Here is a 16,348-nt window from a genome sequence, read left to right as displayed (position 1 = left end):
GGTGGGATATGGGAGGGGTTAGGCAGGGCACTGGCTGCTGCAGGAACCCCAAGCCACCCAGGGAGGTGAGTCTTGGCCTTAGGCTCTGACCTACTACAGCATGAGGTCATAGAGATCTTGCTGGGTGATGGGGCCTTGGGTGGGGAGAGAGCAGTCGCTTTCCTAGCCTCACTGTTTTCACAGCCTGAGTCCATTCTCTTGTCACCTATATATTCTTCTGCTTTAGGGAAGGAAAATGCAGGTACCTGTCAGATTGTCTGTATGTCTGCCTCTGTGTGTGCTCTTTAAGGAAATAGGATCAGTTCTCTCCTCCCTTCAGCAGACTCCTTGAAATAATTTGATATACTATCTTGTCACCTGGAGACAGTCCTTTGTGAGGTTGCATTGTGGTTCTAAAGCACATGTGAGAAGTGCAGATCAGAACTTAAACTGAGAATCAAGTAGTGATCATACTTTGGAATCTTGACCATACTTTGGAATTTTCTGAGAGCTTTAAAACTTACTTATGCCTGCATCCTAGCCCCAGAAATTCTGATTTAATTGATCTGGAGTGTGCCTGCACATGAAGATTTCTAAAAGCTCTTCAGGCAATTTTAATGTGCCTCCTGGGTTGAAACCCATTATTGAGTGGGCTACAATTGCAGTGCAAACCAGCTGTGTGTAAGAGCGTGGCCTGCTGGAGGTTGGCATGCTGCTCAGTGACAGTGGAGGATAAGAATCTAATTGGGATACTGCTGCCTTAGTAATTGGAGAGAACTTTAGGGAAGCCAGGATACCCAGGTAGATTTGTGGACATTCTTCTTTGTGTTCCATACCCTGTGCTAGGTTGATCCGTGTCTAGTAGGTACTCTTCCGCTATAGCCCTAATCTTTGTGTGATTTCCCCTTGTGTCTCTGTCTAGAGATTTCAGCCTGCTCTTTTGCTGAGAAAGAGTGCTTTCCCCCAAGAAGATCCACCCTAGAGAGTCTTTCTGGTAGCTGCTGTTCCACTCGCCTCTTATCTGTCCAGAGAGTTCTCTATTGAGTCCCTCTGCAGAGGGTCTGTATGCCGAGGGAGACCTGTCATGCGTGGGGTCTTCCCTGACCTGGATCAGCAGGTGGAGCCACCCCACAAAGCCAGCCATCATCTGAGTTGGCTGAGCTAGTATGAGTTTGGGGCACAGGAAAGGGTCCTACACTGATATGAGAGAGTATTACCAAAAAAAGTTTCCTAAAAGATGTTCCTGGGCAGGTCTCCCTAGGCAGAGCTAGGGGTGAGGGTACCAGGTACTTGAGCAAAGGGATGACAGTGGGCATGAGCCTGTGCTCCAGGAGAATTAGTATCAAATATTTGTTGAACTCTTATGTGTAAGGGCTATGCCAAACACTTTGAGCACATTGTCTTAGTTAATCCTTTAAATAACCTCTTGAAGTAGGTCCTATTATTTCCCCATTTTACAAGTGAAGGAACAGTTAACCACTCAGAAGAGGTTAAATAAATTAGTACAAGTCTGCCTGATTCCAGCTCTTAACTATTAAGCAGTAAGTCATTCCTTTGGGTGAAGGGAGAAACCAACATGTTCCTTCTGCTTGCCTGAGTGTGTGGTGGGAAGGGTGCATGCTAGATGGACGTGCAAAGTTGTAGAATGAAGAGGAAATGGGTAGAATGAGAGAACAGCTGCAACAGACCAAATCAGAAACCCCAAGTTTCCTGTTGAGACAAGTGAAACCAAATCTCTTCCTCCACAGACCCCTTTAGCACATGTTTTTTATTTTGATGACAAGGAGAGGCCGTTTGGTATAGTATGTTAATACCTCTGTTCCCTGCAGAAAGGAATTCTGAGGGAGACAGAGGTAGAGAGCAAGATACACAAGGACAAGAGACAGACATGGGGCAAAACTGACAGTGGAAGGAGAGAGCCCCAGAGGTATACAGAGATGATGAGAGCTATTGATACATGGGGGCAGAGAATGGTGCACACCCCTATGTTGCAGAGGCTCCAGAATGAGAAGGGCCTGGATGAGGTAGGTGCAGGGATGATGGGCTCTTGGTAAAATCGGACTGAAAATGGAATTTTTGTTCATAGAGGGGGCTGAAGGGAAATTGATGAACCCTGCACCCCAAAGCCCATACCTCTGTTTTGCCCTAGGCTGTCTGACTACCATGATCCTCTAGGCTCCCTCAGTTCCACACCGCCCCATTCTGACATTAAACAAGTCTGTCTCTTTGGCTCCTAGAGTCAGCCTGCAAGTTGCTGGAGGAAAACAGATGCCAGCTGAGTTTGGATGCAGTTGATGAGCCCCCCGCCTGGGCTTTGTGGGCTGTATTCTGCTTATGGGGCTCACCTCCAGGGGGCACGTTCTGGGGCCTCCTTGGGGAGAAAACAGATCACATGTAGCATATGGGGTGATCAGAGTGGAGAGCACGAGGGCAGCCAGCTGGTGGAGACTGATACCCAGAGAACACGACGTTCTCTGCAGGCAGCCTCCAGGGCAGGATGGAGTCGTGTGGAGAGCAAAGGGTTCAGAGTGACAAAGAGCCTTGAGTGAAGAGGGATAACGTGACTCTTCACTTTTCCCAGGTAGCAGGGATAATTGTACACGTTTCTAATCCATCTCTATTTGAAAACTTTAGGGATAGATGTGTTTTGTAATTCAGAAATTTACAGATTTTTAGAAAGTGAATATAGTGCCCACATGGAAGAGACACAGACATGGGGCAAAACTGACTGTCAGAGCAAGGAGGAGGCGGAAATGCAGAGGTACAGAGATGCACCCCAGTGAAATGCAGGGCAGTGCCCTGTAATCAAACTCATCGATGCATCTGCAGCTAAATATGAATAGTCACACTAAGATGAATGTAAATATGATTGTGAACGATTCAGGTGAGGTTCTGGGCCAGTTATGAACAAACTTGTTTCTTCATAGATTTTTAAACTTTGGAATTACAGATAAGGGATTATGGGTTTATACTTGTTCTCAGGTTGTAAGGAGCACAAGAGTGCTGGTAAAGCCATCACATGGTAGGTATGTATACAATCTCAATCCAAACTAAAATAATCAGTGTCCAAGAGGGTGGATATTTGGCTTGTAAGGAAGAAAGTTCTTACTGTGAGTGATAACACAGCTTTGGAATCCACTGCCTTGGGAGTTGTGTGCAACCAGGGGGCCAAAGTGCCTTAGAAGAGAGGCTTCCTCTGCTGGGAGGGTGATAGAATTCGTTGCTTATGAACATTGGCTGCCTGTGATTTCCCCTTTTATGCACCAGAGGGGAGAGGCAAAAAATGGTATGTGTGTGTGTATGTGTGACAAAGGACTGTCACATTTTTTATAATAAATATCTTATTGCATACATCTTTGTTCACATCTCTAATTATTTTTTCAGAATAATTTTATTGAAGAGGAACCCTTAAGAGAAGGCTATCTTAGAGACATCTTAGAGACCTGTGACCCACTGTAATTAGAATTTTGTCACAACTATCCACAAAAATTATCAGGAGGGTTTCTTAACTCTGAATTTCATGAGAATGACTGAGCTCACACTTGGGTTGAGGGAAAGTGTAGATTTCTTCCTCTTCCTCTTGGTTTCAGTGGGACAGCATCTCTAAAAAATCAGATTCTGGGCTCTCCAGTTCCTTGAAATGAGGACCTAATGAAACCCCACGCAGCCCTGGAGATGGCATTCACCTGCTTTTGTAGATCTGCGGCCTCCTGTGTTGTATGTGCCAGGGCATGTGGTCCAGCTCTCTGCTGAATGGTCAGGGTTGCACCTGGCTTCCTTAGGTCTTCATGGCCAACTCCAATACTTGGGGCTGTGGTAGCGCTTGGTTCCTGGAGCGCTTGGGTCTGCTTCTGCAGCCTGCAGCCTTCTATGACCTCATAACAGTGACTCTCTGCCTTATGTCTGAGCTTATACTCGTTCTGGACTCCATGCTGGAGTGAAAGATAATTTGTGCAGTTTCCCTCCTAGTGTGGAGTGGAAAGTGAATCCCCTGTTGGGCAACATTGCGACACTTCCCGTTAATATATCTAATTCTTTGGCAGCCAAAGTCATGTGCAATATTCCAATTTCATCATATTGTACCAGTGTTGCTCCTGATGATGTTGGCCAGGACAAATGTCGTTGCTGATGAGGATTTTATTTGGAAATTCTACATTCTTGGCTCAGGATGCACAAAAGAGCAGATTGGTAAGGGACCATAGTGATCCTGGACGTCAGGCAAACAGGTGATGTGGTTTCAGTGATTTTCTGGGATATCAAAATTTATTTCAGTTGGACTCTTGACTGCTGAATGTACCTGCAAGCCCAGGGACGGAACTTCAAGCCATTCATTAACTCTTGAGACTTTGGCAGTGGAGTGGGGAGTAGCGGAGGCAGTGATTACACACAGACCAAGAAGATTCTCTGAACTGGGAATGTCTTTAAAGATCAGTGTTCTATTGAAACTGGGACCCCAAGACACATTACCCAGATTCTCAGAGGATGGGGGATAATCCTGTACGACTCCTTCCCTCAGGACTGGCTGAACAGAATCTGGCTCCAGGAATAGAGAGGGCTGTGACCCCTGATAAGTACTAGTCTCTAGAGGCCATGCTCCTCTTCCCAACCCCTAGATGCAGGGTCTGTGGAAGAACTTTTGGGAGGGGACACGGGCACACTTAGCAAAAATGATGTAGAGAGGCAGGAAGGGGAGTTTTCTTGAAGTTAAATCTTGTGTCTCTGACCCTACAGTAATTCCTGATCTTAGCTTCCCTGCGTGGCAACACAGTCCCCTGTGTCTTGCCTCTCCCCAAGCAGGATATGAGACTGGGCCAATCACATTTCAGTGGTACCCAGAGTAGGGGCTTCACAGCAAATGTCTGTTGAGTGATCAGCACAGTCCTGTGCGGATAATGGGACCAATTACATAAGCCCTGCCTCCAGACCCCAGATTCTCTCCATTCCCCCCCAGCTCCACCTCCAGGCTCCACTGTTTGCACTGACCATTAGAATTTGAATTTTTTGAATGTTAAGGTTTCCAGGAGCCGGTCCCTGATCTGCTTGGTGCGCGCCCCATAGATGAGAGGGTTGAGGGCAGGGGGCAGCAGCAAATAGATGTTGGAGAGAAGAATGTGGATGGGCTTTGGGACAGTGTGGCGACCAAAACGGTGTGTGAGGTAGGAGAAGAGACCAGGTATGTAGAAAGCCAGGATGACGCAGATATGGGAACTACACGTACCAAAGGCCTTAGCCCGGGCCTCCTTGGTCGGCAGCCGCAGCACAGTGTGGGCAATGAGCCCGTAAGAGCCAGTGATGCCCAGAATATCTACACCTGACACGGCCAGCGAGAGCGCCAGTCCATACAAGTTGTTGGCCCGCGTGTTACCCACCACCAGCTCCACCACTGCCATGTGCGCACAGTAGGCGTGGTCTATGATCTTGGCTCGGAAGTGTTCAAATCGTGCCACCAGCAGAGGGAAAGGCACCACAATAGCCACAGCTTTCAGTGCCAGTGCCAGAGCTGCGTAGCCCACACGAGCTTTGGTGACTAGGGTAGGGTAGTGCAGTGGACGCCCTACTGCCACAGCACGATCACAGGCCATGGCCAGCAGTACACCAGATTCCACAGCCGTCAGCGCATGGACAAAGAACATCTGGACCAGGCAGGCAGCATATGGCACCAGGCGGGGCCCGAGCAACAGCACAGCCAGCAGCCCTGGGGCTATTGATGTGGCTAAGCCCAGGTCTGTGGCTGCCAGTGTGGCCAGGAGCAGAAACATGGGCTGGTGCAGTGTGGGATCGACCTGCACCACTGCCAGCAATGCTCCATTGCCCAGCAGGGCCAGCAGATACATGGGCCCAAAGACCAGTGTCAGCCAGGCCTGGGCAGCCCCTAGCCCTGGAATGCCAGTCAGTAGGAAGAAGGCTGGGCGTGGGGAGGTGGAATTGGGCTGTGGAGCTTCTGCCATCCTGTGGGGGTCTAATCTTTAGGGCTCATGGGAGCATGACTCCTGACAGGAAGGACAGGGATTTTGGGGGTATTGCAGGGGCGCGGACCTATCCATATAGTATGTGAGGGGTGGTACAGGGCTGAGAGGATCACACGGTTATAATCATTAGTTGGGGTTTTGAGTGGATAATCAAGGTCATAACCCTAACTGAATGGGAGAACCCTTTACACTTGAAAGCCCATGACTGTAGAGGAAAAAAATGGGACAGATGTACCGAAGAAGTTGAGGCAGGCGGGGGCAGGGGGTGCCACTGCTGTAATCGCTGATAAAGTCAGAGCCCTTTAGTTGGAGGTAAGCTGAGAGGGGAGCTCAGAATTTTTCTTTCTCAGGATCCGAAAAGACTCAGTCTCAGGCGATGGGGAGAAAGCCAGTGCTGTGTGGGGGTCCGGCTTCAGGACTGTGTCCTTAGGCACAACTGCGGGGTGTCAGCCTCACCTCAGCAATGGACAGATGCGTAAAATGTTGCTTAGCTTTAACGTCCTGGGCACTAACTCTCCAAAAAGAAAGGGGGAGAGTAGAGAGAAAGGGAGAAAAGGAAGATGAAGTAGATGGAACCTGGGATGAAGCTGGAAGCCTGTGTGACAGGAGAAAACCGGTAGGCTTTTGGGGTGTGGGGTGCTTACGTTTTCTTTAACTTGCTGAAATAGCACACTCGGCCACCAGCTGGAGAGTTGAAGTTGGGCCACGGAAGCAATGTGGAGAGAGATAGTAGCAGCACAGGCACTTCTCTCTTGTCCTTCTTTCCGATCCGAGGGGAGTTCTGCTAGAGTGTCTTTCCGGGTGTGCCAGAGGGAGCGCTGACGGACCGGGAGGAAAGGGCCCTCATCCCAGAGTAGCAGCCACGCGAGGAGGAAGCGCCTCCCATGCTGGAGGAGTCAGGGAGAGTCCAACCGATTCCTCCCAGAATCTAGCCCACAGCAGAAGTTAATCACTGTTGAATGAATAAATGGGGGAAGAAAACACTAGCAGAAGACTTGACTGAGGAAAGATCCTGAGTATGGTGTGTTGGCCGCTGCATTTTGCTTTGACCTGTGCCTCTAGGGCCCTTTATGTGGCTGTTCTACCTGCTTCCCTCAGGGCCCTGACCCCTCCCACCTGGGCCACATTAACTCTTCCCTGTGCTGTCTTTGCTCAGTGCTGACAGGCCTGGCAACTCAGCAGAGTAAGGAGGCAGAGGAGGCAGAGGAAGGGGAAACAAAGAAAGAGATGGACTTGGAAGGTGGTGAAAAGATCTGGGAAAGAGGAACACTTCCTCTGGGAGGTCCTTGCTTCCTTCTTTAATAACAACCCCGCTATTGTAATTACTTGTTTTTCTTTCCCCCACTAGACTGAAAGAGTTAGAGGCAGTGCTTCTTATTAGTCTCAGTATCTCCACTGCTCATCACAATGCCTGGTGTGTAGTTGTCTACAAATAAATATTTATTGTTTTTAATTATGGGACAGAGGTGCTGGCTCAAACAGTTTGCTGATCAACAGGGGCTTCTATAGTTTCAGATGCCTTAGGTATCCATGGAGATGAGAAAGGAAGAATTAGTCACCATCAACCACAAGTCTACAGAGTATTATTTTTTTCTGCTATAACAAAATATATTCTAAAAATCACCACACTATGCAACACAATGCAAAAAACACCACACCCCCCAAAACACAGGGCTTACAGGAAAAGTGGGAGGAGGAGCACAACATTCAAAAACTTTGTCAGTGACATATTTACAAAGGATAGGAACCTAATAAAAATGGTAGCACATGTTAAATGATTAGAAAGTACATAAATGTACCAATAAATGTGACACTTCACCTTGAAAAAGACCTGGAGTTTTCCCTTTGGAAGTGAGTGTTGGAAGTAGCTTGTGAATTATTGTGAAAAGATAGAGAGACAATCTGAAATCAGGTGGAATGCTGTAACAGCATATGTGGATGGGTGTGGCTCATAAATAAGTGGTACACTGAGGCAACAGATGACTGTTTGCATGTGGGCATGTGTGCTTGTTGCATTTTCCAGGGCAGTTTGGTTCAATGGGTGCAGTTTTCCATGTTCACCTCATTTCTCACAGATGAAACCACACATAAACAAGCATGAAATTCACATGATGCTCAGTTCTCTAATATATCAATGGGTTGGAACAGATCTGCATGTCAAAGCCAACTTTATAGCAGGATTGATGGAATCTTTTTTGTGCCCGGCCCTGTGCCATGTGGTGAGCATACAATGGCAATAGCAAGACCCCGTCCCTCCAGGAGCTCATAGTCTAGTGGACACAGTGATCCCCACAGTTGTCCGAGAACTATTAAAGTAACTGTGTTAGCTCAGTTCAGTACCAGATATGGTGGGAGTGCAGAGGAAGCCTCTCCCCTCTCCTGGGGGAGTCAGGGACCCCTTCTCTGAATGTCAGTGGTGCCTACAGTCCTCTGGAGAGTCCTACGTGCAGGCACTGCTCTAAGTCCTGTCCTTACAACAGGCATTTGCAGTAGGTACAATTATTTTCCCCATCTTCGCACAGACAAAGAACTAAAGTAACAAGTCCAAGGTCATGCAGCTAGTAAGTAGCAGTTAGGATAATAGCTCAGTCTGGCTCTAACAGCCCTGCACTTGGCTACTACTTCAAACATTTCCACTGAGATTTAGCACACGTGGTTTTCTAGGAGGAAGAGTTCAGGAGACAGATTGGCAGGTGGTTCTAGGGTTGCTGAATGGGGAGGTGCAGAAAGAGCTGCAATTATTTGTCAGGAGATGGTGAGCTCTCCTCCACTGAGGGAGGAGTGGAGCTCCTGGGAGGTGGGAGCAGTAGGAGGAAAGCCGTGAAAGAGAGGTTGGGAAAAAGTCCTCAAATGCCATTATATTCAAATGGCCTGAAGAGAACACTAATAGGATTTTGGCTGACATATGGGCACTGTTCGCACAAAGGTTGTTCATGAGATAAATCACAGACCCCTGAAACCACAACAAAACTGAATTCACTAAGTTCCTGCAAATCTGTTGTGTTCTGCATTTCCCACTCTCTAGTAATCCAGGATACATGGAGGGATATCACTGACTTTGTTTCTACAAAAGTTCCTTTGTTGGTCTCCCAGGCCCTAGCCTAACATTACAGGAGATTTCTGAACACATATTGGGGGCCACCTTGTCTTTCTCTGTCATGGTGGCATTAGAAGAGAGTGTCTGACAATATACCTGTGACCTTTGGGGACTTTATGCCAGAGCTTGCTCCCCAGAGGTAGGTGCCAGCCTTCTGTGGGGAGTGCAGGTAGAGTGGGAGAAGGAGGGTTGCTCAGTTGCTCCTGAGCAACCCCTCAGTTGCTCCTGGACTAGCATGGGAAATAGGATAGAAGAGGGCTCTGCCTGGGAAGTGAGCCTGATTTTCTCACTGCTTTGACTAATGAAGCTACTACCAACACCTGCTATAGAAAAGGGATCCGAGATATCAGCTTGTGTCCATGTGGGTCTGGCAGGAGTGTTCAACCTTTTGGTGTCTCTGGGCCACACTGGAAAAAGATGAGTTGTCTTAGGCCACGCATTAAATGTACAAACACTAATGAAACCCGATGAGCAAAAAAAAAAAAAAACCGTTTTAAGTAAATTTATGATTTTGTGTTGGGCTGCATTCATAGCCATCCTGAGCTGCATGCGGCCTGTGAGCTGTGAGTTGGACACCCCTGGTATGGTTTTCTGTTTATAATAACCAGTGGAAAACAACACGTAACAACATGTAAGAGTAGATGATCCATTTACACAATAGATTACAGATCAGTAAATCTTGGGTCCTAGTGGTGCCACTTGACACTGAATCCTCTTCTAGAAATATCCTGAGGCAAACTCTCAATTGTCAGGTCTCAGTTCTCAAATCAGTGTGAGACCTGTTTGTGACCAGTAGCAACACAGTAGCCCAGGCTCCACCCACCCTCAGTTTCTGGAGGTGCAGAAGAACTAACTCTATAATCCCAAGGTAAGATCAGGTGATAGCATCTTCTGGAGATGTGGAAGTCATGGAACCTGCCACTCCTTTCTATCTAGGTCTTCTAGCTTCACTTCCCCTCCATCTGAGGCTCCCCAGAATGTCCTTAATGTTCCATAATGCTCTGGGGGCATTGAGAGTCTCCAGTCCTTAGGTTAGTGGATATTCTGGTACTGAGGTTGTAGATTTGGGAGAGAAATTGTTTTCCTTCTGTATTATAATAGGATCTAGTACAGGTTCTGTTGGTGGTACAAAGTAAGTTAGACCTAGTTTTTATCAACTCTTTATAATGTTGCTTGCTCTTATCCTTTTCCTCTTCCTCTGCATCTGGATCAGTTGTTTGGACTGACTCCATCTTTGACCACACATACTCTTGTTGGGATTTTGATAGGATTGCTTTACATTTATAGATCAATTTGGGAATAATTGTTATTGTTACTGTGTTCTGTTTTTCAATCCTAAACAGTTTGTTCCTCCATTTGCTTAGGTCTTCTTTGATTTTTTAATAGTGTTTATAATAGTCATCATATAGATTCTATGCCCATTTTAAGTTTACATAAGTATTTTGTTATTTGGATGTGATTGTAAATTATATTGTATTTTTATTACCACTTTATTGAGGTGTGATTGACTTAATAAAAAGCATATTTAATGTATACAATACAATGAGTTTGTGTATAAGTATATTATACTCATGAAATCATCACCAATATCAAGGTCATAAACATATCATCTCTTCCTAGACTTTCCTCTTATCCTCTTTGTTATTAATATTATTGTTACTATTGTTTTTTAGTGATTAGAACATTTCACAGAAGATCAACCTCTTAGCAAATTTGAAACATTTAAGACAGTAGCTATAGGTACTGTCTTGTATATGTTATATATGCTGAGAAGTAGATTTCCAGGATTATTTATTTTGCATTACTGAAACTTTGTATCCTTTGACTCTCTCCTCCCCATTTATCTCTCCCCCAGCCATTGGCAACCACCATTCTATTCTCTGCTTCTATGAGTCTGATTCACTTATTTTAAAAAAATATTTTATTTATTTATTTCTAGAGAGGGGAAGGGAGAGAAAAAGAGAAGGAGCTAAATATTTATGTGAGACAGAAACATCAATTGGTTGCCTCTCCCATGTGTCCCAACAGGGCACCTGTCCTACAACCTAGATATGTGCCCTGACCTGGGGTTGAACCCTGGACCTTTCTCTTTGCAGGGCAAAGCCCAATCAACAAGCCGCACCAGTCAGTGATGAATTTGCTTATTTTAGATTCCACATATAAGTGAGATTATACTGTGCTTGTCTCTCTGTGGATGCTTATTTCACTTAGCATAATGACCATTCATTTTGCTGCAAATATAAGTGTCTCTTTTTAAGGCTTGGTAATAGTCCCTTGTATGTATATACCACATTGTCTTTATTCTTTCATCTGTTGATGAACATTTACATTGTTTCCAAATTTGCCTATTGTGAGTAATGATGCAATGAATATAGAAACGAGAATATCACTGAGGATAGAATGAGGATATAGGAATGAGACCTGATTTCTATTTTTTTGCATCAATATCCAGAAGTTAGATTGCTAGATCATGTCATAGATCTAATTTTAATTTTATGGGGAACCACCATAAAGTCTTCATAATGGTTGTCCCAATTTACACTTCTACCAAGTGTACCAGGGTTTTTTCACATAATTGCCAACACTTGTTGTCTTTAGTTTTTATTTATTTATTTGTCTTAAATTTATTTTTATTTTCATTTTTCCCCATTTTTAATTTTATTGTTGTTCAAGTACAGTTGTCTGACCCCCCCCCCACTTTCTCCCCCTATCCTTACCTCCCTCCCCTGATTCCACCCCCTTCCTTGGTTTTGTCCATGTATCCTTTATAATTGTTCCTGAACACCCTTCACCCTTTCCTTCCCATTATCCCTCCCATCTTCCATCTGGTTACTGTTTGTTTGTTCTTAATTCCAATGTCTCTGGTTATATTTTGCTTGCTTGTTTGTTTTGTTGATTAGGTTCCACTTAAAGGTGAGATCATATTGTGTCTGTCTTCCACCGCCTGGCTTATTTCACTTAGCATAATACTCTCCAGATTCATTCATACTGTCGCAAAGGGTAGGAGCTCCTTCTTTCTTTCTGCTGCATGATATTCCACTGTGTAAATGTACCATAGTTTTTTCATCCATTCATTCACTGATGGGCACTTAGGTTGCTTCCAGCACTTGGCTATTGTAAATTAGGCTGCTATGAACATTGGGTTGGATAGATTCTTTTGGATTGGTGTTTCAGAGTTCTTAGGATATAATCCTAACAGTGAAATTGCTGGGTCAAAAGGCAGTTCCATTTTTAGTTCTCCGAGGAAATTCCATGCTGTTTTCCATAGTGGTTGCACCAGTCTGTAATCCCACCAACAGTGCACTAGGGTTCCCTTTTCTCCACATCCTCTCTAACACTTGTTTGTTGATTTGTTTATGATAGCCATTCTCACCAATATGAGATGGTATCTCATTGTGGTTTTAATTTGCATCAATCTCATGGCTAGTGATAATGACCATTTTTTCATATGTCTCTGAACCCTCTGTATGTACTCTTGGAGAAGTGTCTGTTCAAGTCCTTTGCCCATTTTTTAAAATTGTTTTTTGTGTGTGTGTGTTCCTGAAGTGGAGTCATGTGAATTCTTTATATATTTTGGAGTTCAAATCCTTGTCTGAGGTATCATTGGCAAACATGTTTTCCCACATGGTTGGTTCTTTTTTTATTTTAATGCTGTTTTCTTTAGCCATGCAGAAGCTTTTTATTTTTATTTATTTTTTACCTTTTTTTAAAGATTTTTTTATTTTTATTTATTTATCTTTAGAAAGGAAGGAGAGAAGGAGAGAAATATCAGTGTACGTTTGCCTCTCATGAGTCCCCTGCTGGGAACTGGCCTGCAACCCAGGCATGTGCCCTGACTGGGAATCAAACCACGACTGTGTGGTTTGCAGGCCTGCGCTCAATCCACTGAGCTATACCAGCCAGGGCTCTATTTTTATTTTTTATTTATTAAGAGATTTTATTTATTTATTTTTAGAGAGAAGGGAAAGGAGAGAGAGAGAGAGAAACATCAATGTGTGGTTGCCTCTCACGTGGCCCCCACTGGGGACCTGGCCCACAACCCAGGCATGTGCCCTGACTGGGAATCGAACCTGTGACCCTTTGGTTCACAGTCTGCACTCAGTGTACTGAGCCATACCAGCCAAGGCTCAGAAGCTTTTTATTTTGATGAGATCCCATTTGTTTAGTTTTTCCTTTATGTCCCTTGCTCTAGGGCACATATCAGTGAGAATATTGCTGTTTGGAATATCTGAGATTTTCCTGCTGATGTTTTCCTCTAGGACTTTAATGGTGTCATGACTTATATTTAAGTATTTTATCCACCTTGCATTTATTTTTGTGTATGATGTAAGTTGGTGATCAAGTTTCTTTTTTTTTTTTGCATGTAGCTGTCCAGCTCTCCCAACCCCACTTGTTGAAGAGGCTATTTTTGCTCCATTTTATGCTGCTGACCCCTTTGTCAAATATTAATTGACTGTAGAGATTTGGGTTTATTTCTGGGCTCTCTATTCATTGGTCTGTGTGCCTGTTTTTATGTCAGTACCAGGCTGTTTTGGTTACAGTGGCCTTGTAATACAGTTTGGAATCAGGCATTGTGATCCCTCCTACTTTGTTCTTATTTCTCAAAATTGCTGCAGCTATTTGGGGTCATTTGTGGTTTTATATAAATTTTTGAAGTGTTTGTTGTATATATGTGAAATATGCCATTGGTACTTTAACAAGGATTGCATTGAATCTATAAATTGCTTTGGGTTGTATGGGCATTTTGATGATGTTAATTCTTCCAATCCATGAACACAGTATATGCTTCCATTTGTTTGCATTTTCCTTAATTTCTTTCTTCAGTGTTGTGTAGTTTTCTGCATAAAGGTCTTTTACTTCCTTGCTTAGGTTTATTTGTAGGTATTTTATTTTATTTTTTGTTGCTATATCAGATGGCATTTTTTCTGATTTCTGTTTCTGATATTTCACTGTTTGTAGGGGGGCTCTGTCCTGCAGAGCTCTCCCAGCCACCAAAAATGAGAATAAATCTACCAAGACATGGTCTCCTTGGGGAGGAAATGTTGGCCAGTCTCTCAGAAGAGAAGGGCTTCAAGCTTCTTTCTCAATAGGAATACAGGGCATATGCGTAAAGCTCATTAATCATTGTTAGGCAGTAATGATCAAGGAATACATAACATTCAAAGGACTATAAGGGCTTATTCTGAGTCAGGGTCAGATAGATAGAGTGACAACAAAGGGCTATAAAACTCAGGGAAATAGATGCCTTTCTAGAGAATTCCACCAAGATGGAGGCATAGGTGGAAACACTGTGCCTTCTCCCACAACCAAGTTTGAATACAACAAAGGTTTGGAGAACAAAGACACAGCCAAACAAGAGAAAATTGAATTATACGGAAGTCCGACAACAACTAACTGTTAACCGGGATGGTAAGAGGGGTGGAGCCAGCAGCAGAGCGGGGTCGGGCAGGAAGGATCCCCCGACCTGGTCGCGTAGGTGGCCCGGACCCAGGCAGGGTGTGGGGCAGACTGACCATGGTTGCACATTCGTGCACAATGAGATGGACCATGCAGGCCCTGGAGGGCGAGCCCAGAGGTGGAGGGCTGACGGCTGCGGCACACTCATGTGCAGTGGGACGAAACGCGCGGGCCCCAGTGATGGTGGCAGCTGCGGCACCTGTGGCTGAGGAGGCGGGAGACGGCAGACGGGACACCATTGCTCCTCTTTGACCCCACCCCCACATACAGAGTCACAACCCAGCAACTGAGTTGCCCTGCTCTGGTGAACACCTAGGGCTCCAATCCTGCTATGTAATAGGCACGAACAGCCCAAAAGATGGTGCAAGAAGACCTCAAAGTCCCAGAACCGATAACTCTAAGCGACCAAGAGATTGCCAGCCTCTCAGATGCACAGATCAAGACACTGTTTATCAGGATGCTCACAGAACTGGTTGATTATAGTCACAAATTAGAGGAACATATGAAGGCTAAACTAATTGAAATGAAGGGAAGATGTCCAGGAAACAAATAGTGATGGAAAGGAAACTAGGACTCAAATCAATGGAATGGACCAGAAGGAAGAATGAAACATTCAACCAGAAAGGAATGAAGAAATGAGAATTCAAAAAATTGAGGAGAGGCTTAGGAACCTCCAGGACATCTTTAAACGTTCCAACATCTGGATTATAGGGGTACCAGAAGGGGGAAAGAAACAGCCATGAGTGGAAAACTTATTTGAACAAATAAAGGAGAACTTCCCCAGTCTGGCAAAGGAAATAGACTTCCAGGAAATCCAGGAAGCTCAGAGAGTCCCAAAGAAGTTGGACCCAAGAAGGAACACACCAAGGCACATCATAATTACATTAGCCAAGATTAAAATGAAGGAGAGAATTCTAGAAGCAGCAAGAGATAAAGGGACAGTCACCTACAAAGGAGTACCCATCAGACTGTCAGCGGATTTCTCAAAAGAGACTTACAGGCAAGAAGGGGCTGGAAAGAAGTATTCCAAGTCATGAAATCCAAAGACCTATAGCCAAGATTGCTTTATCCAGCAAAATTTTCATTTAGAATAGAAGGACAGATAAAGTGCTTCTCAGATAAGGTCAAGTTCAAGGAGTTCATCATCACCAAGCCCTTATTATATGAAATGCTAAAGGGACTTATATAAGAAAAAGAAGATGAAAAATATGAACAGTGAAAGGACAGCAAACTCACAGTTATTACCAACCACACCTAAAACAAAAGCAAACCAAGAGGACAGCTAGATCAGGAGTGGAGCCATAGAAATGAAGAACACATGGAGGGTTAGCAACAGGGGAGTGGGAGAAGGAGAAGGGGGAAGAAGGTACAGAAAATAGCATAGACAGTAGGTAGAAAATAGACGGGGGGAGGGCAAGAATAATATGGGAAATATAGAATCTAAAGAACTTGAGACACGTGGTTATAAACTAAGGGGGGGGGAGAATGGTGGGGAAGGGAGTATGTGGGTGGAGGAGAATGAAGGGGGGGGAATAGAACAACTGTAATGGTATAATCAATAAAATATATATATAAAAACTTAGGGAAACAAATTCATTTTATGCTTGGACCCTTGACATTTAAATTGAGAGTTTACCATTCTTAGCAAGTAGGTTTCACAGGATTTTATGCATTCTCTCTTAAGTCTGATCCTCCTTGTTACCAGGACTGCCTGTTCAGGCACAGGGCTGCACAACTCTTTGGCAAGGTTCCTGGCTTGAGTCAGGCAGGGGAAACAAAGCAGCCAAGAGATTAGTAGACTTTTTACAGATAGAATGAGGACTCAGGCTATGATGAAGCCAAGGGG

The 16,348-nt window shown here is 44.6% G+C and overlaps 1 protein-coding gene across 1 annotated transcript; it reads right to left on the bottom strand.

Moving 5' to 3' along the window:
* Window positions 1-4,964: 4,964 nt before the first annotated feature.
* Window positions 4,965-6,033, bottom strand: OR52W1 (olfactory receptor family 52 subfamily W member 1). Its single transcript, XM_037051624.1, has one exon. The coding sequence runs from the start codon at window positions 5,925-5,927 to the stop codon at window positions 4,965-4,967; it is 963 nt and encodes a 320-aa protein (XP_036907519.1). The 5' UTR covers window positions 5,928-6,033.
* Between the last annotated feature and the right edge of the window lie 10,315 nt (window positions 6,034-16,348).

This window comes from Sturnira hondurensis, unplaced genomic scaffold (genome assembly GCF_014824575.4).
Source record: "Sturnira hondurensis isolate 20B ecotype Veracruz unplaced genomic scaffold, ASM1482457v3 Scaffold0007378, whole genome shotgun sequence".
Lineage (NCBI taxonomy): Eukaryota > Metazoa > Chordata > Mammalia > Chiroptera > Phyllostomidae > Sturnira > Sturnira hondurensis.
Note: the sequence above shows the minus strand (reverse complement) of the source record. Positions and strands in the feature narration are given on the sequence as shown.